Source organism: Lissotriton helveticus, chromosome 3_1, assembly GCF_964261635.1.
Source record: "Lissotriton helveticus chromosome 3_1, aLisHel1.1, whole genome shotgun sequence".
Lineage (NCBI taxonomy): Eukaryota > Metazoa > Chordata > Amphibia > Caudata > Salamandridae > Lissotriton > Lissotriton helveticus.
Window position 1 is genome coordinate 1,919,028,888 of NC_136061.1, and position 25,126 is coordinate 1,919,054,013.

At 46.5% G+C, this 25,126-nt stretch overlaps 1 protein-coding gene across 1 annotated transcript in view; it reads right to left on the reverse strand.

Annotated features, from left to right (window-relative positions):
• CEMIP (cell migration inducing hyaluronidase 1) overlaps positions 1–25,126 on the reverse strand; it is a 551,721-nt gene that overhangs the window by 416,993 nt on the left and 109,602 nt on the right. The window contains exons 5-7 of the mRNA XM_078682930.1: positions 16,781–16,960; positions 12,055–12,125; positions 10,177–10,272 (exon numbers count right to left, since the gene is read on the reverse strand). Coding sequence (XP_078539056.1) covers positions 10,177–10,272; positions 12,055–12,125; positions 16,781–16,960 — 347 coding nt within the window. The remainder of the gene's footprint in view (positions 1–10,176; positions 10,273–12,054; positions 12,126–16,780; positions 16,961–25,126) is intronic.

A 25,126-nucleotide genomic window follows, 5' to 3' on the forward strand; every position in this document is an offset into this window, starting at 1 on the left:
GCAGCTCTCCAGCCCTACTCCCAGGAAGAGGTACTCATGCTCTGGAAGAACAACTCTGTCTCCCCACCGAGTGTGAAGACACCAGGACTGACCGAGGCTGTGCCGTACCAGGGCCTGGGGTACCAAATGAACTGCACCCAACACTGACTGACAGAGTCCAATCCGGACTCCAACTGCCCAGGAAGCAACCACCCATTGAGGGACATCAAGATTCCTGAGACCTACTCCATGAGTAGCCTAGCAGTCATGTAATTGTCCCTGCCTGCTGCTAGCCCCTGACAATGAAGTCAGCCTTTGCGCATAGAATCCAGCTGACCAACCTGCTCTAAGCCGAGCCCACCTGGCCTGGGTACCAACGAACAGGCTGTGCTCCCGTTCTCTAGAGTCCCTTATGACCTGAGCTGCCGTGTGGGAGCCCTTGCTGCTTGTTTCTAGGTGGACCCCCTTCTTTGTAGCTCACCAGCTACTAATGCCTGCAGCATCCCGCTCCTGGTCAAATCCGGGACTCTCCAGAGAAACTGCTGGTGGCCTCTTGAACTTTGGTGGGTTACCACTCTGAATCCAGAAGGTGAACCCCAAGAACCGTCTGTGTAATTATCTACGCATTTCTGCTTGTTCCTTCCATAGAAATCCATTGTGCATAATTCCACACAACTGTGAACTATTTTCAGAAATTTTATATATAAGAAATTATCTTTAAACGGAGTTCTTGGTCTGAAAATATATGTAAAAATGTGTTATTTTAACAAATTGCTCTCGATTTATACTTTGAGCTTGTGTCTCATTTATTGCCTCAGTGAGTACAACAAATGCTTAGCACTAGCCACTGATAAGTCTGCTTGCCCACACTACCACAAATAGAGCGTTAGTATTATCTTCTATGGCCGTTGTAAACCAATTGGGGACTCCCTGGATCCTCTACACAGTGCACTTCGTTTTAGTGCACTATTTAGAGAGCCAGCTTCCTACAGAGTCCATTCCCTAATCTCAGAGAGGATGTAGATGGTTACCAAAGAAGCAAATACTGCTTTCAAAAATACTAACGCCTCCATTTTTATTGTGGTTTTGCAAGCAGATATTTTGTGCATGATTCATGATCCCAAACCTGGACTGTAGATCGAAAAATCTTGAGGCAGTTCTGCAATTTAAAAAAGAAAAATATTCTTGCTGAAGGTTTGTGAATCTGACAAAAGCTTAGGGTACATGCTGTAGGTCAGGCCCTGCAGACAGAGTTTTCCACAACTGATCTAAAGCCAGCTTCTCTGCCCAGATCCTGCTGCACAGAGGCACAGTCCATGGGCAGCTGGTCAGTGGCCTAACAATAACCCTTGCAGCCCCTGTAGTGCGCGGGGGGCCCTGAGCTCCAGGGGCATGAGAGCTCCCGATTGAGTCTGGAGAGTGGCTGCCCCCCCTCCATGTACCTTGCAGGGGTCCCCCCTCAAGTTTGGTTCACGTTACGCCACTGTAGCTGGTTGGGTGATTGGAAAAGGGGATGGTGCTGAGCCTGACATGCCAATCCCCACTGCACATGACTGTATTAGACGCGGTCATTGGGTAAATGTGTGCAGGATGCAGGACATGGCCCCAGGGCTGTGCGCTGTGAGGGTGGTTGCAGGAGATTCTGTGGCCATGGGGGAGCAGGGAGGGGGATTGATCATATGGTGAATTGGGCACAGGACCTGCAGGCAAGTCACACTATACATAGCCCATGCATGGCAGAGGTGGAAGGCAGCAGGTGTGGGTGGTGCAAGATGGAGACTTTGTCAAGCAATATGTTGGGTGTAGGGCCAGTCTGCAGGCCAGGTCCTGAGACTAATCCCAAGGCCATGCACAGCTAGAGGTTGTCCACACTAGAGATTGGACCTGGAGCCTGACCATCACTTGCTGCATAAGGCTAAATAAGCTATATTTCTGGAGGAGAGTTGTTTATGTCTGTAGGCTTCAGGTTAGTAATTGTCTGTACACCGTCATCAGCTTTTCTGCCTCCTGATATTGGCAACAGCTCTGGAGCCCACTCTGTCCAAAGTTACACTGATGCTACATACGTGTGTCCTACCGATGCATGTCTAACAGCCTCTTGGATTTCCACAAGGCACTGCATGCGTTGCCAGCAGCAAATAAAGCTTTATGTATCAAGGTCTCCTGTGTCATGACCTCTAGGAATAGCATTCAGTCTCCCAAGAGGGCAGTGAAGTAACTCAATTTGCCTCTGCATGTTTCCAGGCACTTTTAATTTGGATTCTCACCAATCATATGGCACGTACAAGCTGGGCTGCTGTCATAGCTGGCTCCGTCATGGCGTGCCATTCCTCCATCCGGTTTAACCGATGTTAAATGCTGTGCGTTGGTGACAGGTTTTTTAGAATTTCTTTATGAATTTATCAAAGCCTGTCAGGATCAACTTCACTAGCTGTTTTGGGACTTCGGCTTGTGCCATCTGTTGGTCTAAGTCTGCTGTTCACTTTTATGTAATTAATGAGTCTTGAAAAGTCGGATATTCAATCCTTCTAGGATAATTCTAATCTTCAGAATTGCGCTTGGTCAATTCACAATTTATCTCAGAGAGTTAGTCGAATTCTCTGCTGTCTGTTTATGCTCCTGGCATAGAAATCGGGTGCTTTGTATCTCTAACATTCTTGATACAGCCATTCTTTTAGATTGAATGTTCACGTTGTACCTATTGTGTTCCATTAACCAATTAATCAAAAAATGGTGCTTAGGCTGTCAGCACTGGATACATAACAATTTGATGTGATCATACGAAAGCATTATTCATATTCCCTTTCAAATCTGGAGGGGGTATGGCCATGATGGTGACCTAGATGGGCATTATCCTGCACCCGCCGGCTCCTGAGGCCTCCTCAGTGGGCTGAGAACCATGGCTAGGAGAAGCTGGACCGAAGACCCACATGGGCCCGTACTCTGGTGATGATCCCCAGTGCGAGCAGTGCGGGCTACATCACGAGGCGGCCACACAGTCAACAGTGGCCTTGCTGTGGAAGAGGTGGTGACAGGAGCCGAAAAAGTGATCAGAGATGCAAAACAGCCATGCATAACCGTAGGCACTGGCGCAGTGCGGCTGCTGCCTGCTGGGTGTGTCCGTGGCCTGTAATGGTGGTTGGACTGGGTCACTCTCCCCCAGGCCCTCACCTTACGATTGTTCAGAGGGCTTGACCAAGGACACTGAACACTGGTCACTGACGTTGATGTCCCCCAGGTACGACACACCAGAACTGCACGAGGCCGCTAGAGCACGGTTTGAGAATGATGCGGGGTCAGCAGCTCCCAGCCCCCACTGCGGAACTCAATGTGTATCAGGACAAAGAGACTCCAGCTAGGTTCGGTGGGAACTGGCTTAGGGCCATTCACACCCACAATGTGGCTGGCACTCATGGGAGGGGGGTCCCACACCCTGCTCATTGCATCATACAGGACTTTGCTGTCCTGCCCGGAGGATGGTGAAGCCTAAGGCAGCGAGGATGGCATACAGAGCGACCAGGGGTTAAACGGGGGGGGGGCTTCCCTGACCCTGTCGCTAGGAGATGGGTTAGCAGAGCAGCTGGAGAAGCATCAATCCCAATTTGAAATACAGGACACTAAAATCACACTGGAAACAAAGGTTGACACTGTCACAGTGGAACTGGCCCTCCTTCGAGCCAACTACAAGAAGCTGTCGTACTGGGTCGAGGACAATGAATAAGCAATGTCGATACTGCAGCCCTCGGTGAATAAGATGCAAGGCCAGCTGCAACAACATATATTACCTTCCTTATACATATTTACCTTCCCTGTATGTACTTATGTATCTTTATATTTATTACTTTACTTTTAATTCAGCATCTCCAATGTACTACCCTATATCTCATCCTATACCCCTCTCAATATGCACTTAACCTCCACTCTCTGTGATTCATCCCAAACCTCATTCTACTACTCTCTCCAATGCACTACCCTATTTCTCACTCTATACCTCTCTCAATGTATCCTCTACCTCCACTCTCTGTGACTCATTCCAAACCCTATTTTACTACTATGATCTCCAAAATAACCCTTTCTAGACTCTTCCCTCCTCTACCCCTCCTTGCATCATCTCAAACCTCTTTTAATATTCAGATCTCCTAAACAAGCATTTCTAAATTCTTCCCTTTGACTCTTCCTGCTCCACCTCCCCTTTACTCATCCCTAACCTCCTCCTACTGCTATGATCTCCCCAAAACACTTTATAGACCCTCTCTATTCTATCCCTCCACTTCCCTTTTCAATCCAACTAACAGACTCACAGGGCCTCCGCTCAAGTTAATTGAATATTTCCCTATACTAATTCACCACTTAACCTGTTTGTATTCAGAGTAGCAAACTACTTGCTGATAAGCGCTTCGACTCCTCATCAGGGGTAGCAAGCGCTATATAAATGCAAACCCTTCCCTCTTCTACCCCTTCACTATCTATTTTCAATCCAAATAACAAACTCACATATCCACCGATCAAATTAATTTCATATCTCCCTAAACTAATTCACCACTAATCCTTTTTGGGTTTCGGAGTAACATACTACTCGCCAAAAATTGCTTAAACGCCTCGTCAGGGGTAGTAGGCGCTATATAAATGCAATTACAATTACAACTAACAAGGGACATGCATCAACTATGAGACACAGCAGAAGATGTGGAGATGTTAGGTTTTTGGGTGTTCCTGAACGGGCTGAAGGCCCCAGCGTAGAGCTCTTCCTTGAGAACTGGCTGATGGAAATGGTGCTGGCTGGTAATCCACACCAGTTCTTCTTGAATGTGCGCACCGCATCCCAGGATTCCCACCACCACCTGGGGACCCCCGCGCACAATGTTTGAACGACTGTTGGATTACAGGGATAGAGACCTAATCATGCAGCGCTTCTGAGCTAAGGGGCCCTGGCGGGTCGAGGGGCCCATTATCAGGGGCTCTACATTAATGGAACATCACTCTATCTGTCACTGTATGCGGATGACATGCTGCTGTATATGTTGGGAGCTGCAGATGCCACACTTTGACATACAATGCGCTAGAGCAGTGGTTCCAAAACTTTTTTGACCCGAGGCTCCCTTGACCTAATTGGCAGTTGGCCGTGGCTCCCCACCATTTTTTTACCGGTGCACACTTTGGGAACCACTGGTCTACATGAAGAATCAAGCCTAGACGTGATGAAGGATTCAGAGAGTAGCCATCACCATCATAAAACTTTATTTGCAATCACAAAGGTCTTATAAAGTACATCGTAATGCATAGAACACCATCATAGAGTAGCATAAAGCACTCCCACTAAAAGTAACCAGGCTAAAGAAAGGCTCAAGGAGCTTTGTGGCGTTACAAGAAGTTTACGTGGGGTGGGCTCTGATGAACCCAAGATGGCTCACCAGATCCCATCTACCTAGTGTTTAAGAGGGCTGGGTCCTGCCGGTGCAGTCCTAAAAAGCAGGGGGCAGATTTACAATAGCGCATCCCTGCATATCAGCAGGGATGTGCCAGTTATTGTGGCCACGCCTCCGCAACCATGGATGCGCCGCATTTACAATGGGGCTTACCATGGGGCAAAAACGGCACAGATGCGTGACGCATCTGTGCCGTAAAGTCGGCGCATTGCTGGAGTTGCGTCGCAAGTGCGACGCAGCTCCAGCAATGCTCTGGGGGGGCACTATTTTTACAATGCTACGTCAATCCTTACGCCTGCTTCAAGCAGGCGCAGGGTTTTGACACAGCATGGGCCCAAAAGTGACTGAGTGAAATCAGCCACTTTTAGCCTACTCCCGCGCAGGAACGCCTCTTTCTGGAGCAGGGCTTTACAACGTGACGCATCTCCCAGATGCATCACGTTGTAAATACCCCGCAGCATGGGGCATCTTTTGTGTCGCCGCTGCATCACAAAAGTGACGCAACAGCAGCGTAAAAGAGGCGCAAGGGGCTTGTAAATCTGCCCCCCGGTGTCAAGATGGGTCCCTATCGGGCTCTCTATCTTTCCCTTCAGCCTCAGAGTGAAATTTGTTTTTTAACTCTGTAGCAGTCACTTCACTGCTTTGAGGTAACTCCAAAGAGACTCGTTATAGTTCTTTCCAAGTCTAATCATAAACTTTCTAATGAAAAATAGTAATAATAGTTTTTAAGTTTCTAAGTAAATCGTTCTGGAAGAATAAACGATACACCCATCTCTGAAAGAGTATTTGTCTTCAAGGAAAAATGTCACTTGCTGATTCCCGTTTCACCAAGAATAAAGGACGCGTCTCTCAGTAAATGTATTTCTGTCAGAGAATAAAAGGCTGGTTGCTCGGTGAATTTTCTTATCAGAAAACAAAGTTCTTTCAATCACAGAATAACATAGGCTTTCTTAAAGTAATTTTTGTGAGAGACACGTATACTGATTTCTCGGTGCTGTTCACCTCTGGCAGTTAGTTACTGGTGCCAGGGAATAAAAGATTCATTTCTCGTTTGAGTTGTCCCTCTCCTTCAAGAAAGGACTTGTCTGCCGGTCAGTCCATGGAAGTTATTATCTGCATTTCCGAGGTGTGCCTCGTTTAACTCTACTCTTCTCTGAGGCTGGAGATGTTTCTATCTGGCCCAGCCCCCCTGGGGGTCCGAATAAAGAGGCGCCCTTGATCTGGTGAGTGATCACTCATCTGGGCCCATTAGCTGTAATCACAGAGCCCCTGCCCTGGCCGGCCTTATCTGCACAGACAATGGGAGTCCAGTAATGAGCAGCTCGTCACTGGGGCAGCAGGAGCAGGTAAGGCGCTGGGGCTGATGAACGCAGCCCTTAATGGAGCCATTGAGATGCAGAGGGCGAGGGCTGGGATCAATTGACCTGGCAGCTCAAAGGAGTGGGAGGAATTGTGGGTGCAGTTTCCACAACCCACATCCTGCACGGTGGCGCAGCACCCCTGGCTTCTCATCACGGCGCACCAGGGTGCCACGGCGCACACTTTGGGAACCATTGCGCTCGAGCAATACAGGACCCTCTCCGGCTTGCGCGTCATCCGAGATAAATCCTGCGCTTTCCCTGTGGTACCGGTGGAGGAAGGGAGCACTCCGGGGCACACTGGGGTGGGCCTCCACAAATATCTCGAAGGCCGCATTTATCACCTGCCAGAGCAACTGCTGAATGGGAACATCCTGGCTGTAGTGGAAGCATTGTCAGATTTCGGCCCACACTTCCCTTGTCTGTTGTGGGCAGGATACCCTCATTAGGACATTTGTTCTCCCAGTCTTCTGTGTTTTTTCACTGCCCTACTCATATTTATTCCTAGGAAGGTCTTCTGCGAAATCGATGTGCTGGTTACACAACTCACCAGAGAGAACACTAGCGCACCTCCTGTTGGTGCCCAGTAGCCTGCCTCGGCCAGGGAAGGAGGAAATCCTTGCGGTGACACTGCACTATGTCTGGCGCTGGGCAATCCAACGTAGGAACACAGGCGTGCCTTATGCCAGGGAGTTATCCCTGTTGAAGTTACTGGCCCTCTATCGTGAGGGCAACGGGCACGGGCTCAGAGACTGGCTAGAACTTTACCTCACCAAAGTGGGCGACCACTACAAAAACGGTACGCTGCCAGACTTTGATGGGCTGCGTGCCAGCCATGCAATCCCAGAGAGTCATTTTCTACTACATGGGATGCTCACAGCAGTGCTGAGACAGTGATGGCACGCTGGCCTGGCCAAACCCATGACCCATGAGGGACTGTAGTGTCTCTGTGAGATATCCGGGAGGCACTGCGCCACCCCATTACTATATAGGGCATTACTGGGACAGGCGGAGGTGGACCTCCTGTCACTTCATAGATGCTGGGAACTAGATCTGGGAAACCCTACCAGTAACCGGGACTGGATCAATATATTACACCACCCCAAAGACATCACGCAATGTACGCTTTAAACGCATACATTACTACTACTTACATAGGGCATACCGCAGACCCAGGAGAGTACATTTAATGAACCCACGGGCACAAGTGAGCTGCCCCAGATGTGGAGAGGACCCCACTGACTTCATCCACTTGGTATGGGAATGCCCACATCTCACTACATACTGGCACACAGTAATAGAGGTAATACGGATAACAAAGGAGTGCCCATTGACCACTGCACCTGAGATATACTTACTGGGTAGCTTCCCCCACCCTAAAACTAGCACTGTCACATACAGATTCATAGACTTAGTACTGATACTAGTAGGCGATAGCTGGCAATGGCCTGAAACAGGCTTCTGCAACAAGTAACTCGTGAGCTACTGGTAGCTCTCCTGCTACCATTAAACAGCTTACTGGTGCACCGCCCTGCCTACTAAATTAGAAGGTTTTGCTTGGTTGAATTAATTCCTCATTCCACATAGAGACATTTATTTTTGCATTGCTGCCTACTACCGTGCCTGATGCGCTGAGGGGATCAATGCTGGTAAACTTGCATATGTTGGCCACTAATTCAATCTTGTGTTAAGTGGTCTCTATTAAAGCACTAGTGATATTAGTAGCTCAGGATGATTTTCATTGAACATAAGTAGCTCTTATTACAGAAAAGGTTAGAGACCCCTGGCCTGCAAGATGCCAATGAGACCCAGAATTCAAAGCGGGTTGGCAGAGCTCCGTAGTGAGGCACAGGTGCTACAGCTGGAAGCAGACAGCGGGCTGCGCCTTGGCTCTTGGGCAGGGGCTTGGGCGTTTAGCCTGGTAGATCTACCACTCTTGCGGAGGGACTGGCAACTAAGACTGCACGAGGTGGTGGACAATGGGTCACCAGTAGACTCAGGGCAGGTACATCGCCCCCCCTAGCATAAGGCACTACCTATTTAGAGTGCTGGGAACCTAGCCTGGCAACCTGTTGAACAACATACCTCTTTGCCAATAGGTCATACTCATAACCCACACAGCATATGAGATACGCATAATACAACACATCTCTCTTGAGCAGGGATAGTGGGTTATTTATGATGTATGTTGGTACACCCTGCCTCTTTCTCCTTTTTCCCTTTGCTCTTAATTATTACTCTGGCTCCATCAGCCTCCCACCGTAGCCTCCCACCATAGGGCTTGTGGGCCAGCAGCACTGTCCACTGTGTATTACAGGACTCGATGGGGCCTGAAAGCGCCTCTGTTGTTGTACTCCCAGCTGTGGGTGGATGGAGGGAGAGCAATTACTGTAAATGATGTACCTATGTTATGTAATCTCAATAAAATAAGTTTAAAAAAATCCCCTCTGCTAATGCCCTGAAACCTTACCTCTAATTTTGCAAGCAAGTTACTCAATGCGAGAGTATTTCACAGTCTTGTGCCTGATTGCCCCAAGATAGTGGGGCAGTGTAGTCATCTGTGTCTACAGCGTCTGCCTTAAATGAAGGAGATGTTTACCTTGGAAAGTTTATTTTGGGCTAGTAAGGGGGATGAGCTCATTCAAAACCTTAAGATTGCCCCACGACAGAGCCGCCAGGCGGCAGTGCAGTGCTTCCTGCACCATCCTACAAATAAATCAACAATGCCTTTCCCAGCATTCCCTGCCCTGTCTCGAATTTTCCCTTTTGTATTCAAATGCTGCTAGTACACCAAGGGCATGTCACCTTCTCTGGAGAATGAATGTTAACATCCCCTGTCACCATGGTAAAACTGGGTTTTTGCACATGTTTTAAACTTTGCATGCTCCGCAAATTCTGCACTGGGCTGGATTTGAACTACTTGTCAGCTGTTGTCCACTTTTTCCCGCCCCTCTCATTTTAGCCCCTCTGTCAATGTCCCTAACTCAAAAGCCCCCTGACCAGCTCCACTCTCCATCCCTTTATCACACTAGCTAATTCTCTTGCCCCTCCCACCCCCAACTGCCCCCTCACGAGTGATTCTGTGAAGCCTGGACTTCGCTGTATTTACTTCACATCAGTGCTGTAAATGGACAGGTACTGCCTGGTACTGAGTAGCTTCACTTCTTTAATCTGAAAGGGAGAGTACCTGCACTTCGCAGCTCTCCTGCAATACTTTTCATGGGAGAGTACTGGCACTTCTCATGAGCAAACAGGTACTCTAACTAGTGAGTATCTGCACTTAACCTTATTATGTGTTGCTGACATGTCACCTAACCTATGTGTCCGTGGTGCACGTTCATGAAGCCTGTGTGAACTCTGACAAAAAAAATCAGGGACTCGCTAAGTGTATGAAACAAGAACACATTTCTCACCTTCAATCCACTCACTGACCGATGACACATTGAAGTGCTCCCCGTTCTCAGCCTGGAAGAGTTTGAAGACTTTGGCAACGGCAGAGCCTTTAAAACCTGTTCATGAAACAATGATAAGAACGTCAAAGGAGAAGCCAAGACATGGTCAATGTAACATCACCTACAAGATGCAAACATCAGAGGAATGTTGCAGGGGTGAATCTTAGAGATGATGAAATACACCTGCCTGACCCAGCTAGTACCCTCAGGGTGCCACTTGCACACCAAGGTGAACCCATATCTATAGGTAAGTAAAAACACCGAAGGGGTAGACTTTACCTAGTACAAGTATGGGAGGTCAGACTATATTAAAGACGCAAATAAGCAATTAATGCACCTAGGGGAGCTCAGGCTGTATGATCACCCACTGGGACGTCAGTATGTAACCAACATACCCCGGGGAAGTCCGGCTATATTAAAGACACAACATTAAAAGTAATCCATCATGGAGCAGCTTAGGCCAAGATATGACCCACTAGGAAGTCAGTATGAAAATAACACATCCAGGCAGGGTGCAGCAGCTTTAAATACACAAAGGGGCGAATAATACACCCTCGAGCAACTTAGGCAGTAATATCGCCCAAAAGGAAGTATGGGGCAGTTTACAAGCCCCTTGCGCCACTTTTGCATCATTTTTAACATGGGAAAAGTGACGCAAAAGTGACACAAGGAACTTGTAAATCAGCCCCTAAGTACATAACTGACACACAGGGAAGGTCAATCATACTGAAGTAACGACACAAACAAGCAAATAATACACCCTAGAGTAGCTGCAGTATCACCCACTAAGACGTCAATATGTAACTAACACATCCAAGGGAAGTTAATCTATATTAAAAAAAAACATACAGGCAATCAATACTTCCTGAAAGAGCTCAGACTGTAATGTCACACATTACTCAGTCAAAATGTAACCAACATACCCACGAGAGGTCAGGCATTTGAAAAAAAACGAGAGAGGCAATTAATGCATGCCAGAGTAACCTCACCCATTAGGATGACTGGATGTAACAATCCAACCTTGGAGAGGTACTTTCATTTACATACCCAGGGGCTGCTCCTACTGTAGCTAACAGACCCAGGAGAGCTTGGACTGAAAGTGACATATGCTCAAACTATTTCTCCCATGGGCGCCCAGATAGAGACTAACAAACCCAAGGAAGCCCAATCGGTGACTAAAACGCTCACTGAGAGGACACCAGACTGGAACTCATACATTTGTGGAATTGTAGACTGCAGCTATCACACCGAGAGAGCTTCAACTGCTACTAAAAGACCAAGGGAAGAAGGGCTGTATGAACGAACTAAAACCTGATACATGCATGGAGAAGTTTGAGTGGCTACTAAAAGACCCTGGAGAGCTCGAATTTAGACTCCAATGACACCACTACACCACTTCGCCTAACTGTCCTGTCCTTCATGGGAAAATTATAGCGCGAGTGCAGAGGAGCAACGAAGACTATCTGAGTGCCCCTGGCTGTTGTAAGCCACAATTGTGTTTTTCGTGCTATTTTTTTAGGCACAAAATGATTTCTTGTGACAAAACCTGACACAAAGGAGCATTTTGCACTAAAATATAGCGCTAAATGATGGATTTGCGTTTTGTGTAATGACGTACTGTTGCATAGTTTTCTAGAAATTTCTTGTAATTACACAAAAGCAAATTACAGGAATTTCACACACCTCTACTCAAACTATGATCAACAGGTCAAGCAGACAATAGAGGACATCAGACCCATTCATGCTCAACTTGAGTTCAAAATATTCAATGGAGATCAGACTGTGACATTCAAAGATGGAGACTGGGAGAGAAGTGACCCCTTCTTCGCCGTGAATTACCATTATATTCCACGTGGTCTTCGACGGATGAGGACGGGTCTCCTTTCACTGCGATTAAACTCCAGGGGTGTCTGAAGCACAAAGTGAAACAGTCTGTTAGTTCTGGCAGGCACTCTTCTGTCAAGAAACTCATTTAAGATACCAATTCATAGATTCTGAGGTTTTTAGCATAATTCTGCAACTGCCAAAGTTAAAAACATTCTAGGAAACCTTGAGTTGATACAATAGGGACATCCCTACTGAATAATGCACATCATACAGCGTAGCATGGAAGAGTAATGGCTGATCTCCAAATACGGACGATCATTCCTCCTGGGGGTGAGTGAATATTACAGCAGGATGAGAGTGCACGCTCCACTGTCCTCCAGGCAGCGTAGACTTCAGTCTCCATTAATAGAACAGTGTGTTTGGCGTGTCGTTGAATGAATGCCAGCATAAATTGGCACAAACAGGAGAGAAGTGGCCGGCACTTGCAAATTTGATGAGGAGTTGGACTTCATTCAATACTTTATTATGACTTTCTGCCAACAAAGAATTTCAGTGTATTTGTATGCCTATTTATACATGCATAGATAGAATGTAGTTCTTCGTGACTACATACTTTGCATAAGGTCACGGGCATGGTTCAGCATTAAGTATACTATGTCAGTCCTCTATACCTTTGCCAAAAAATAATCAGTGTTTTAGAAATTTGACAGAATGGGAGTTACTGTCAATCTAGGCGACTTTACTAAATTTGGGGATGATGCATCCATTGAAATTTTCCAGCCTTATGTGGGATATTTAAAGATTAAGACAGTAAGATAGGAATTTGGCTCACTGACAGTAGCTGTCAACACCTTCGTGTTGTTGAACAGTTAAGAAGTTCCTCTTGTTGAGCATTTATATTTATATCAGAGGGTGTATTCAGTGCTAATTTAACTTCCAAAATATGGGCCCTGGGATTACATTTGACGAAAGTATTCACTTGAATCCCATATCCCTTGATTTTTATGAGCGATTTGTTGTTAGGGAAACCCGACAAGTTTTTCCTAAGACAAGACCGACCTTCTTTATATTACATAAATATGACATGCAGGGGCTTGTAGGCCTCAGAAGTTTAGGCAATGTACTTAAAAATAATAAGGGAAAAGACCTAAAAGTGCTATTTATGTGTTTATAAATACGTGGGTGTAGAGTTTTTGTACGGAAAATAAAAGCAGCGAGATTTTGCTGCGGTTAACACGAACACCAGTAGTAATTACAAAAGCAGACTCCATGGTTACCAAGGAGAGTATGGTATGTAGGTGATGGGAGAAAGGGCTTAAGGAGAGGACCCTATTGATAAAAAAAAATGCTCTTTTGCTATCGAATTATCTATATGTTGTTCTTTATCGCAGGGTTAATTGCATTCCTACCAAATGCAGAACTAACTCCACATAAAGCAAACTCAGATCCCCGGTAATAAAAGCAAGTTAGTCACTGACGATGTGCCTTAAATACAATTATTACATTTTACTTAGTCACAATAACGTAAAGATTATTGTATTATCAAAATTGCAGTTCAACATATGAACTACAAAGGTGTGGTTTCTAATGGTTCCTTATTTGGAGACATTTTTGTAGCAGTACACCAGCTAACAGGGCTTTCAATACATACTAATTCTATTTTAGAGGCAAACAGTCAGAAAGAGAGTGGTGATGATAACAACTACTGTTTAGTCATCAACGACAAACCACCAACCTCAGCCGGCACATACACTCTTATAGTGACTGGGATTTAATTACATTTGATGAAAATGGGTTTAGTCACATTTGAAACATTCTATATTTAGCCTGCTGTATACATAGGTGCACTACCCTTGTCCTTTTACTGCTATGTTGTTTTATTTTAATACTAGTGGTTCAAAGTATTTCAGTAAAAAGAACTCTGATTCACGAGAAAGATTGCCTGAATCCAAAACAATTTAACCAAGTGCCGAAGGTTAAAAGTAATATGCCATTCGTCATTCTAGTTCTAGGTAAAACAATACTTGTTATTTTATGCTGAAGAGTTTGCTATGCTTGATTTCCGTGAAATGCAGTGTTGTTAATATTGCAGCTAGAGAGTTCATGATAAGTATAGTCATGTTTTACTTTGATAAATGTGGTAAATATTGTATATGACCGTAGAATATTTCACTAGGTTTTTTCTGCGATCTGTGGCAACAGAATTTTCAAAACTCTAATTGAAATTTCTAATTGATTACAGTTGCCTCTCAGAACTGGTAAATGTTGGTTATTTGGTCTATTGGTATTTTTAACTAACCAGTAGAAATGTCAATTTTTTTCAGTTGGCATACGTAGAAAGATGTAGAAAAAAACCTATATATTACACAGCATTGTATAGTAGAAACCGTGTGTAACTGGTCCATAGGCGTTTCCACCAGCGACGAAGTGCACAGAAGCCCTCGCATGAAGGAATTGGTTACAATGGTTCTGTTCTAGCGAGCATCTATTCTACATATCCCTGGACTGACAGGAATCTGATGTGCTTGAACATTTTTCTGAATCTGTCAGATCAATTTGGCATCGCAAAAATTATGATCATTCGTTGTATTGGATAGGCAGAGACCTCCCGTTTATGCTACAGTGAGACATGATATGTGAAATCTTAGCTCTTTCATTCCAGAGCTCCCCAATATATTTACCACCTCTATATTCGAATATGACTCATTACACCGCATAGCATTACCACGCATGCCATTACAACGCGGGTATCACTACACAATGTCAATTAAAACACACACCATTACAACGTAAAATTTTCTCACGACTATGCCTTTACCACGCATGACATTACAACAGGCATGGTAAAGGTATACTCATGGTAAACTTAACCCCTTCGCTGCGGCCGCGATTTTACCGCTGTGCGGTAAACAAAAGAACAGGGCGGGGCCGTGACGAACCCCACCTGTCATCCGCACACGAGCACTGCGGAGCGTGACGGCTGGGGTTCGTCACCAGCATGGGAGGGGTTAAGCAAGGTAAGTGACTCGACCCTACCCTACCCTAAACCCTAATGTAGTACCACTGCACGGCCCTCCCCGACCCTCAGTCCTCTCCCTACAATAACACTACACTACCCTGCACGACCCCCGACACTACCCTAAATCCTAATACACTGCACAAACCCCACAACACTACCTTAAACCCTAAAACACTACCCCCAGCATGGCCCTCCCCCTACCCCCAGTCCGGTCCCTACACTCAAACCCTACCCTGCACAACCCCTGACTCTACCCTAAAACCTAAAACACTACCCTACACTACACAAACACAACAACACTACCCTAAACCACTACCCCCAGAATGTCCCTCCCCCACCCTCAGTCCAGACCCCACACTCAAACACTAACCTTCATGACGCCCAAACACTACTCGAAATCCGAAAACACTACCCTACACTACAAAAACACCACAACACTACCCTAAATCACTACCTCCAGGCCAACCATCCTCCTACCCCCAGTCCGGTCCCTACACTCAATCACTACCCTACACAACCCCGACACTACCCTAAACCCTAAAACACTACCCTACACTACACAAACACCACAGCACTACCCTAAACCCTAAAATAACTACCCCAGCACGACCCTCCCTCGCCCCAGTTCGGTCCCTACACTGAAACACTACCCTGCACGACCCCCCAACACTATCCCACACTACACGAACACCACAACACTACCCTAAACCCTGAAACACTACCCCCAGCACGGTCCTCCCCAACCACCAGTCCGCTCCCTACACTCAAACACTACCCTGCACGACCCCGACACTACCTTAAAACCTAAAACACAACCCTACACTACACAAACACCACAGCACTACCCAAAACACTAAAACACTACTCACGGCACGACCCTCCCCCTTCCCCCAGTCTGGTCAAACACTACACTGCACAAGCCCCAGACACAACCCTACACTACACAAACACCACAGCACTAGCCTAAACCTTAAAACACTACCCCCAGCATGACCCTCCCCCTTCTCCCAGTCCGGTCCCTACCCTCAAACACTACCCTGCGCAACCCCCGACACTACCATAAAACCTAACCCCACACTACACAAACACCACAGCACTGCCCTAAATCTTAAAACACTACCCCCAGCACGACCCTCCCCTTCTCCCAGTCCGTTCCCTAACCGCTAACACTACCCTGCACAACCGCCTGACACAACCCTAAATCCTAAAGCACAACCCTACACTACACAAACATTACAACACTACTTCGACACTACCCTAAACCCTAAAAAAGTAACCCCCACCCCAAGCGCAATCCCCCTTACCTCTCTCTCCTCGTGGTTCCTCTCTCCTGGTTTCAGCATCGTCTGAGGGGCGGTGCACGTCATTGTGAGGAAACGGAACAGCCTCAGTTTCCTCACAATGATGTGGATAGCTATTACATTGCATGCGATGTAACACATGCGATGTAATGACTTGTGGGGTAACAGCCATTTTGCAATGGCCGTTTACCCTATATTCACTGTCAAAAGTATGCTGTGAACAATTGAAAGAACAGAACATCTCGTTTACCCTATATTCACTGTCAAAAGTGTGCTGTGAACAATTGAAAGAACAGAACTTCTTCAGTGATGCTTTATGGGCCATATAAATACTTAATTGAGTTGGTTAACTGAGTTTTGTGATCTCACTGATATCTGAGTTCTTTTTGTTCTGTTTTTGGAGATATGAGGCACGTACCGGAACCCAAGATGCTGGAAGCGTTTGCCACCTAGCTTTGTGATGGCTTTCCTAGCTGTCTCATCTAGGTTTTTCGAGCCTTCGTCGTTAATGGCTATGGATAGGATCATTCCTTCTGGGACTTGGTTCAGGTACGAGCTCAGCCGTAGACTCTCAACTTTGGATTTGAAGGTATCAAATCTAAAGGGAAAACAATGAAACAGAGGTTAGAGGAGTGGCGTGACAAGGACACCAGAGCTAAAGAGCATCATAACCACAGGAGGTGACACTCTAGCAAAATACACAAGAGAGCAGACTAGGTCTGAAAAAGGGGGGTTCAGCTGTGCTGGCGAATGTGCAACAGTGGGTGCATGTGTGAACGTATGTTGTTGAGAACATAGGCTGGAAAACTCCCATCAGACCACCCTTTATGGTGGATTTCACGTCATGTGGGATGTTTTGTTGATCATTCCAAACCACAGCCGACCATATAGTGCCATTGTGGAAATGGATGTCAGTGATCTAGCCGTGATGTCCATTGTGAGGTAGTGTGTCCTAAAGTGCAGTGCTAAAGTGACGGGGATAAATAAAATTGACTACACAGGCGCTGTGCAACATTCAAAACGCAAACTATGTGTCATATATTAAAAACACGCCGAGTAGTGTGACTACCCCATGGCGCTGTGCAGAACGGTCGACATGTTTCAGCCTGTGGGGCAATGCCCCGGCTTTCTTCAGGACCATATAAGAATGCTACTGCAACTATGAATAATGTGTGGAATGAAAAGGACAAATGATGTACTAAAAAAGTTACATATCTACCAGGAATCATCATAATTGAATGCCCACTGTCCGCTCGACTTACCATTGGGGGCACCGACGGATAGAGCGGGGCCTCATACTCCCGAGCGGTCGCCGGGTGAAGTGAGGTGTTCACCCACACAAAGCTGGGAAGAAGATGTTCTTCTCCCCTTCCAGTGGGCATTCAATTATGATGATTCCTGGTAGATATGTAACTTTTTTAGTACATCATTTGTCCTTTTCATTCCACACATTATTCATAGTTGCAGTAGCATTCTTATATGGTCCTGAAGAAAGCCGGGGCATTGCCCCACAGGCTGAAACATGTCGACCGTTCTGCACAGCGCCATGGGGTAGTCACACTACTCGGCGTGTTTTTAATATATGACACATAGTTTGCGTTTTGAATGTTGCACAGCGCCTGTGTAGTCAATTTTATTTATCACCGTCACTTTAGCACTGCACTTTAGGACACACTACCTCACAATGGACATCACGGCTAGATCACTGACATCCATTTCCACAATGGCACTATATGGTCGGCTGTGGTATGGAATGATCAACAAAACATCCCACATGACGTGAAATCCACCATAAAGGGTGGTCTGATGGGAGTTTTCCAGCCTATGTTCTCAACAACATACGTTCACACATGCACCCACTGTTGCACATTCGCCAGCACAGCTGAACCCCCCTTTTTCAGACCTAGTCTGCTCTCTTGTGTATTTTGTATCTTAGAGTAGGGGAGCGAGCAGAGAGGTCATTAAATATTCCCCTTGACCCTCCACATACATGTTTTGTTTTCTGACACTCTAGCAAGCCAATTCCACCCTTTGAGGAACTCTTCCCGGAAGTGTTTCACTTAATCCACAGCTAACATAACACGTTCACAATGAAGAGAAAGAAATCCAGTCAGTTACAAGGAGTTTGTTTTAGAAGTAGTGAACTTCATGTTCTGAGGCTCGGTAGTCTGTTGCCTTCTGCCAGTGTCCTATATTACATAAGGTAAATCTATACATAGGGTATTGTAATTACTCAACCACATCTAGAAAACTGTGTCCACTCATTAACTAAAGCTCACCTGCATTGCTGTGCCCACAAATAAACTTCACCTCACCTGTGGTAGTGATCTTAATCAATAGTGAGATCTCCCCTGAAGTACTATGTGCACTAATTCACTTGCCCTATCTTGGAGAACAGCATTCACTGGGTTTTGCGATCTCCCCTAGAGCAATGTCTCAAATAATTAACTGACCTCAAATAGGTTACTGCATAATATCTATAGCGATGCATCACATGGAGCACTCAGACACTTGCTATATACATATACACTTCACCAGGAGTCCTGTGTTTATTCATCATTTAGCGCTCACCTGTAGTATCATGTTCACTGAATAAGTAGACTTCTCGTGAACTATTATGTCCATTCGCTTCCTAACTAGGCCTAGTCTGGAGAATTGCATCCACTCTTTAGTGCCACTTCACCTGGAGAATTGTACCCCTTAGTTAGTAACATAATGTAGGAAGCTGGCTCTTTATAGAGTATACTATAATGAAGTACACTGTGCAAAGAGTTCAGTTGGTCCCCAAATGGTTTACAAACACAATCGTAGATAATATTAACTCTCTCTTTTGTGGTAGTGTGGGCGAGCAGTTTGGCTTATCAGAGGGTAGTGATAAGCATTTATTGTACCCACAGAGACAATAAATGAGATACACACTCAAAGAACAAATCCAAGACCAATTTAGGAAAATAACACTTCATTTTATATATATTTTAAACTCAAGAACTTAATTTCAAGGTAAGTGCAGTTTTCGATCAAAATATTCACAGGTAAATGTTCAAACCTGCGCAGTTTTATGCACAATACAATCCTATGGGAAAAAAATCAAAGATGCATAAAGGTAGATACCACCACCTCCGGATAGAGATGACATTCATGATTCGTTTGGCAACTTCAGCTGAGTTGGTCCGCTCTGGTGTTCAGAGAACCCTCCAGATGTTGAACCACCAGGGATATGCCCCGCTGTTCTAGCCATGTCCAGAGACGCAGGGCCTCTTGACAAAGGGTCCACAATACCACATCCCCCTGTTCGTTGCAACACCACATGGCAATAGTGTTGTCTATGATCACCTGCATCAGCCTTCCTTGGATGGAGTGGAGAAAGGCTTCTAATGTCAACCATATCACTCAGAGCTCCAACATGTTTATATGGAGTCTGTATTCCACTGGAGACCAGAGTCTTCTGTTCTCCACCCCTCCCAGATGGCCACCCCATCCCAGGAATGATTTATCTGTCACTACTGTGAGATCTAGCTGGGGAAGGGGGAGGGGTCTACTGATGACCCAATCGTGTGATTTGTTAACCACCACTGCCGATCTTACGCAGTTCCCTATGAGATCTGGACCATGTCGGAGAGATTTCCCTGATTCTGGGCTGACTGGAATTTCAGATCCCACTGCATATGCCAACAGGCATGTGTCACCAGCAGGATACAGAGGCCATGAGTCCCAGCAGACTCAGAGTCAGTCTCACTGAAATCCAGTATAGAGGCTGAAACATCGGTATCATAACCTGAATATCCTGGACTCGCCGTTCGGGAGGATAGGCCCAAAGCTTCACCATGTCCAAAATTTATCTAAGGAAAGGGAGCATCTGAAAGGGAGTCAGGTGTGACTTTAGCACGTTGATAGTGAACCCCAGCGTATGAGTATCAGCGCCAGGAAGCCGCAAAGGCGACACCGCAAGGTGACCGTCTGGTGACAGTGCGCTCTATAAGTACCATGACATTTACATTTACATTTACATGTAGGATGTCCGCTGCAGTCTGGAATTGGGAGAGGACAGCCTGTGACGAGCCGCCTTCAGCAGCCAGTCCTCGAGATAGGGGAAGATTCACACACTTGATCTCTGTAGATGAGCTGCAACCACTGCAATCAACTTGGTGAACACCCGAGGGGCGCTGGTGAGGAAAAAAAGGGAGGATGACGAACTGAAAGTGCTCTTGGTCCACCGTGAACAGCAGGTAACGCGTGTGGGCAGGCAGGATGGGAATATGGAAATATGCATCCTGCAAGTCCAATGCAACCATCTAGTCTCCTGGGTCCAGGGCAGATAGGACCTGAGCTTTTAAAGAAACCGGGCCTTGACAAAAGTGACCTGAAGAATTACAGGCCCATTGCTAGTCTCCCCTTCATAGCAAAAGTGGTCGAAAAGGCTATGAATTCACAATTGTCGGAGTATCTTGAGAATTATAGACGACTCGATGACACACAGTTCGGATTCCGGAAATATCATGGGACCGAAACAGCCTTAATCAAGGCGGCAGATGAAGTACGAGCTATACGAGACCAGGGCGGGACAGCTCTCCTGGTAATGTTGGACTTGTCTGCAGCCTTCGACACGGTCGATCATAAGATCTTGATCGACCGTGTCAGTAATATGGGCATTGGACAAACGGCATTAAAATTGCTCGCCTCGTTCCTCAAGGACAGAACCCAGGCTGTCGCCTTGGGGACATACCAATCTGCTCAGTTGTCTCTGCCGTGTGGAGTTCCTCAAGGCTCATCCCTCAGTCCGACACTATTTAATATCTATGTGTCGGACCTTGCTAGTGTCATCAAAAGCCACGGGATGAGCCTAACTTCATACGCAGATGACACGCAACTGGTACTAGCCATTAAAGGCGATGGTCTGGATGTGGCTCAACGCTTTCAAGAAGGAATGTTGGCTATAGAAGATTGGATGGCGATAAACAGCCTAAAACTGAACTCTGAAAAAACCGAGGTGGTCATTTTTGGACCACTTGAACCACCTTGGTCCTCAGCCTGGTGGCCATCTACTCTCGGAGCTCTCCCAACTCCTGTGGCTAAGGTTAGAAATTTAGGAGTCACCTTCGACGATGCTCTTATTTTTATAGACCATGCGAATAAAGTAGCATCATCGGCACACTATAAGCTACACATGATTAAGAAAATAAGTCCGTTTTTACCAGCAGCTGCCATTAAAACGCTGGTTAGCTCCCTGGTTCTATCGGCCCTTGACTACTGCAATGGTCTATTTTTAAACACGCAGGCCAGGGTCCTTAAAAAGTTGCAGTCGATACAAAATGCTGCTGCCCGTTTACTCTCCGGACTTCCAAAATTTGCGGCAATATCAGGAACAATAAAAGATTTATATTGGTTGACCATCCACAATAGGATTAAATTTAAATCCTTATGTTTAGTCTATAAGTCCTTAAACAACAGAGGTCCCCAATTTCTAAAGGACCAGTTGGTCCGATACCTGCCCCCTAGACAGCTCCGGTCCTCCAATCTCAATCAACTCATGGTCCCTCGGTCCAAAACAGTCTCATGGGGTGATCGTCGTTTCTTCACAGCGGCACCTAAACTATGGAACACCTTGCCCCAAGACATTAGACAATGCCCATCACTCTTGCAGTTTCGCAAGAAACTAAAGACATGGTTGTTCAATCAATAGCGGTTATCTTTGAATCAACTTGACACTACAGGCCACACTGATCAATAATTCTGCAAACCTCAGCGCCAAGACGCCCTCGGGTATAAGCCGCGCTTTATAAATGCTAAACATAAACATAAACATGAGCTAGAGTGAGCATTCTGAACTTCTCCTTCTTGAGGAAGAAGTTGAGAGAGCGCAGGTCTAGGATAGGACGAAGGCCTCCGTCCTTTTTGGGTACCAGAAAGTTGTGGGAATAACAGCTACGACCTACTTCTGTCGTCTGCACTCTCTCTATGGCTCCTTTGGCCAAAAGAGCCTTAACTTCATGCAGGAGAATAGATAGGTGGTGCTCCGTCAGCTGATCAAATGCAGGTGGCATGGAGGGAGGGGTAGTAGTCTCTTCGGACAATCTGCAAACCCACCTGTCCAATGTTATGGACTGCCACCGGGGCGGGTGATGGTGGTTCCTGCCACACACTGGGCATCCATGATGGTACCTGGGTGGGTTAGGAAGGTTTGACGGCTGCCTCTGCTGGGGGGTAGTGGACTGATCCGGCCACTGGTCATCCGACCCATGGGGTGGTAGGAGCCGCGTCCACAGCATGCAGAGGCTGGTAAGCTTGCATGCCGGTGTAGCTACGAGGGTAAGTATGTGGCTGCATGCACCTTTTTTAGCCGCAAAAGGAGCGAAATGTGGGTTGTGGGTGACAAGGGGCCATTGAAAGGCCCAAGTACCTTCCCGGCCGTAGCCCTACTGTCCTCAAAACCCTCCAGAGCTGAGTCCGTCCTATCTCCAAAGAGACATGGTTGATGTGTGGACATTCCCAGAAAAGTTAGTAGTCCTCAACCAGGCGTGGCGTCTCAGGGCCACTGTTGCCTAGTGAGTCGGTGGTATCTAGTCCACATCGGATGGTGGATTTCAGTGCATCTCTCCCATCGGCAACAGTCTGAGAGAGCATGGCTCAGGCCTCCTCCAGGACCGTTGGAAGCACCTGTGCAACCGTATCCCACAGAGCATGGGAATAGCAGCCCAAAAAGCATGCAATGTTCGCTGACCGCAATGCCAGGCTGGTGGAAGAAAACATTTTCTTGCCCAAAGTGTCCAGCCTCTTGGACTCCTAATCTGGCGGGACGGTTGGGAATGGGTCAGGATTTTTGTGGAAGGTGGAGGCTTGGACCATCAAACTTTTCTCCAGAGTGCGGTGTTGGGTGAGTAAGTTTGGGTCCCCTGAAGCAGGTGGTGGTGGCAGGCAATCGTCCTGTTCTCTGGAGTCTCTGTGCAGGGCTTGGACCAAGTCCCAAGCAGGATGTCAGTGAGTGCCTCATTGAAAGGGAGGAGCGGTTCTGATGACGACACTCCTGGCTGAAGCACTTCCATCAAGACATTAGTCTCAATATAAAATTTCAGAGCACCACACAATTAAAGTGTCATGGTCTGTGTTAGACCTGGCATCTTTTGGCGTGTTTCCCCTGTCTTTTTGCTTTCTGACCTCCTGGTTCTGCCTCTGTTTTTTGCAGGTTTAGTGTCTCTGCGCACTTTCTCACTGCTGTTCAGCATTAAAGTGCAAGTGCTCCAATTGTAAATTGTATTATGGATTGGTGTTTCCGTGATTGGCATAATTGAATTACTGTTTTCTCAACGGGAGATCATTTCTATGCTGGGTTCATCAATAGAAATGCTAAGCTTCGGGATTGGCAGCAACGCAAATACACAATAATTAGCTTATTAGCCGTCAATGTAGCAACTTCTTCACTATGGTGTTGCTTTTTTGACTTCAGCACTCTTTTGACATACTCAGAATCCTCCTCTGAATTGTATGCTTTACTCTTGAGAACTCATCTTAATAAACTGATTCCCATCCTCGGGGTTCTGAGGCACACTTGAATAACAAGCATTGGAAATGCAATAGGTCTCGCAGCATTAGAGTTTGTGCTTTTAGAATTGTTTATGGTTTTTTTTTTTTATCTTTAGCATTTTTGTTTCCTGTAGGCAATGCTAAAGAATTACAAAGAAAAAAAGCCATAAACAAATCTAAAAGCTCTAACTCAAATGCTCCGAGACCTATTGCATGCACCCATTCAGTTGTTGGCCTCTCAGCTGAGTCTGCCAACTAGACAACAAAGTGGAGGTGGGGCGGTTAACTAATGAGGCAGTAAAAAAACAAGACGGAGGGAAGGCAGAGAAGGGGAGGGGGGAGGCTAGATGGAGAGCTCTATTCCTCAGCAGATTGGCTTGGTACACTGTCTGGTGATTAATGTACGACCTGACCTCCGTTTTTTGGCCGTCATCCTTTCCGGTTGTATGGGTTGCTGATAGTAGAGTCGATGTTGAGCCGTGGACATGAGCCACTCTGGGAATTCAAGAGCCTACTTTTCTTCAAGTCGGTAACCCTGGTGACCGAAATACCTAACCGACAGAGGAAGCCTGATATTGAGAAGACACACAGGATACAATCCATTGCGGGGGCGGGGTGCTCTTTGGCGAGGGAGGAGGAGGGAGTTAAGCACTGCAGGACTGTCGAGTCACGGCCTGCGGCCGTGAATAAGTCAGATGGCTGTGAAGCAGGGGGCGGGGCAGCGCTGGGGGAGGGTGATTGATGCCGGGTCAGCGGAAGCCTTTGATGTGGCTTGGCGGCCGTGGAGAATGACTCTTACCCCAGAATGCGGGTTTTAGATTTAACAGTCTTCAACCTCCTAGCTGATAATTGTACAAATACATTATTATTTTATTGTTTTGAACGTTTGTGCATGGCGTTTCAGCATGCTTGCTGCAGTGTTATGTGTACACGCTGTATCCTCTTCACGGTCCTAAGATAGCCTGTACTTTGAAAAGTAAATCCCCAGGAATGTCGTGTAACAAAACAAGCCTTTCACCGTAACACGGCTGGCAGGGGAGGGGGAGGAGAAGTGAGGCCGAGTGCGCTGGGGAAGCAACAGCAACAGATGCTTTAATTTGAAGCTCTCGGAGGCAGGCGGCTCGGATGATAACACCGGAGGGTGGTGGCAGTTATGCCAGTGAGTGCTGGGAGCACTGGCTGTGATGCTGGTGGCAGCAATGCTGACGGCACTGGCGCTGCTGCTGGCGAAGCTACCACGGATGCT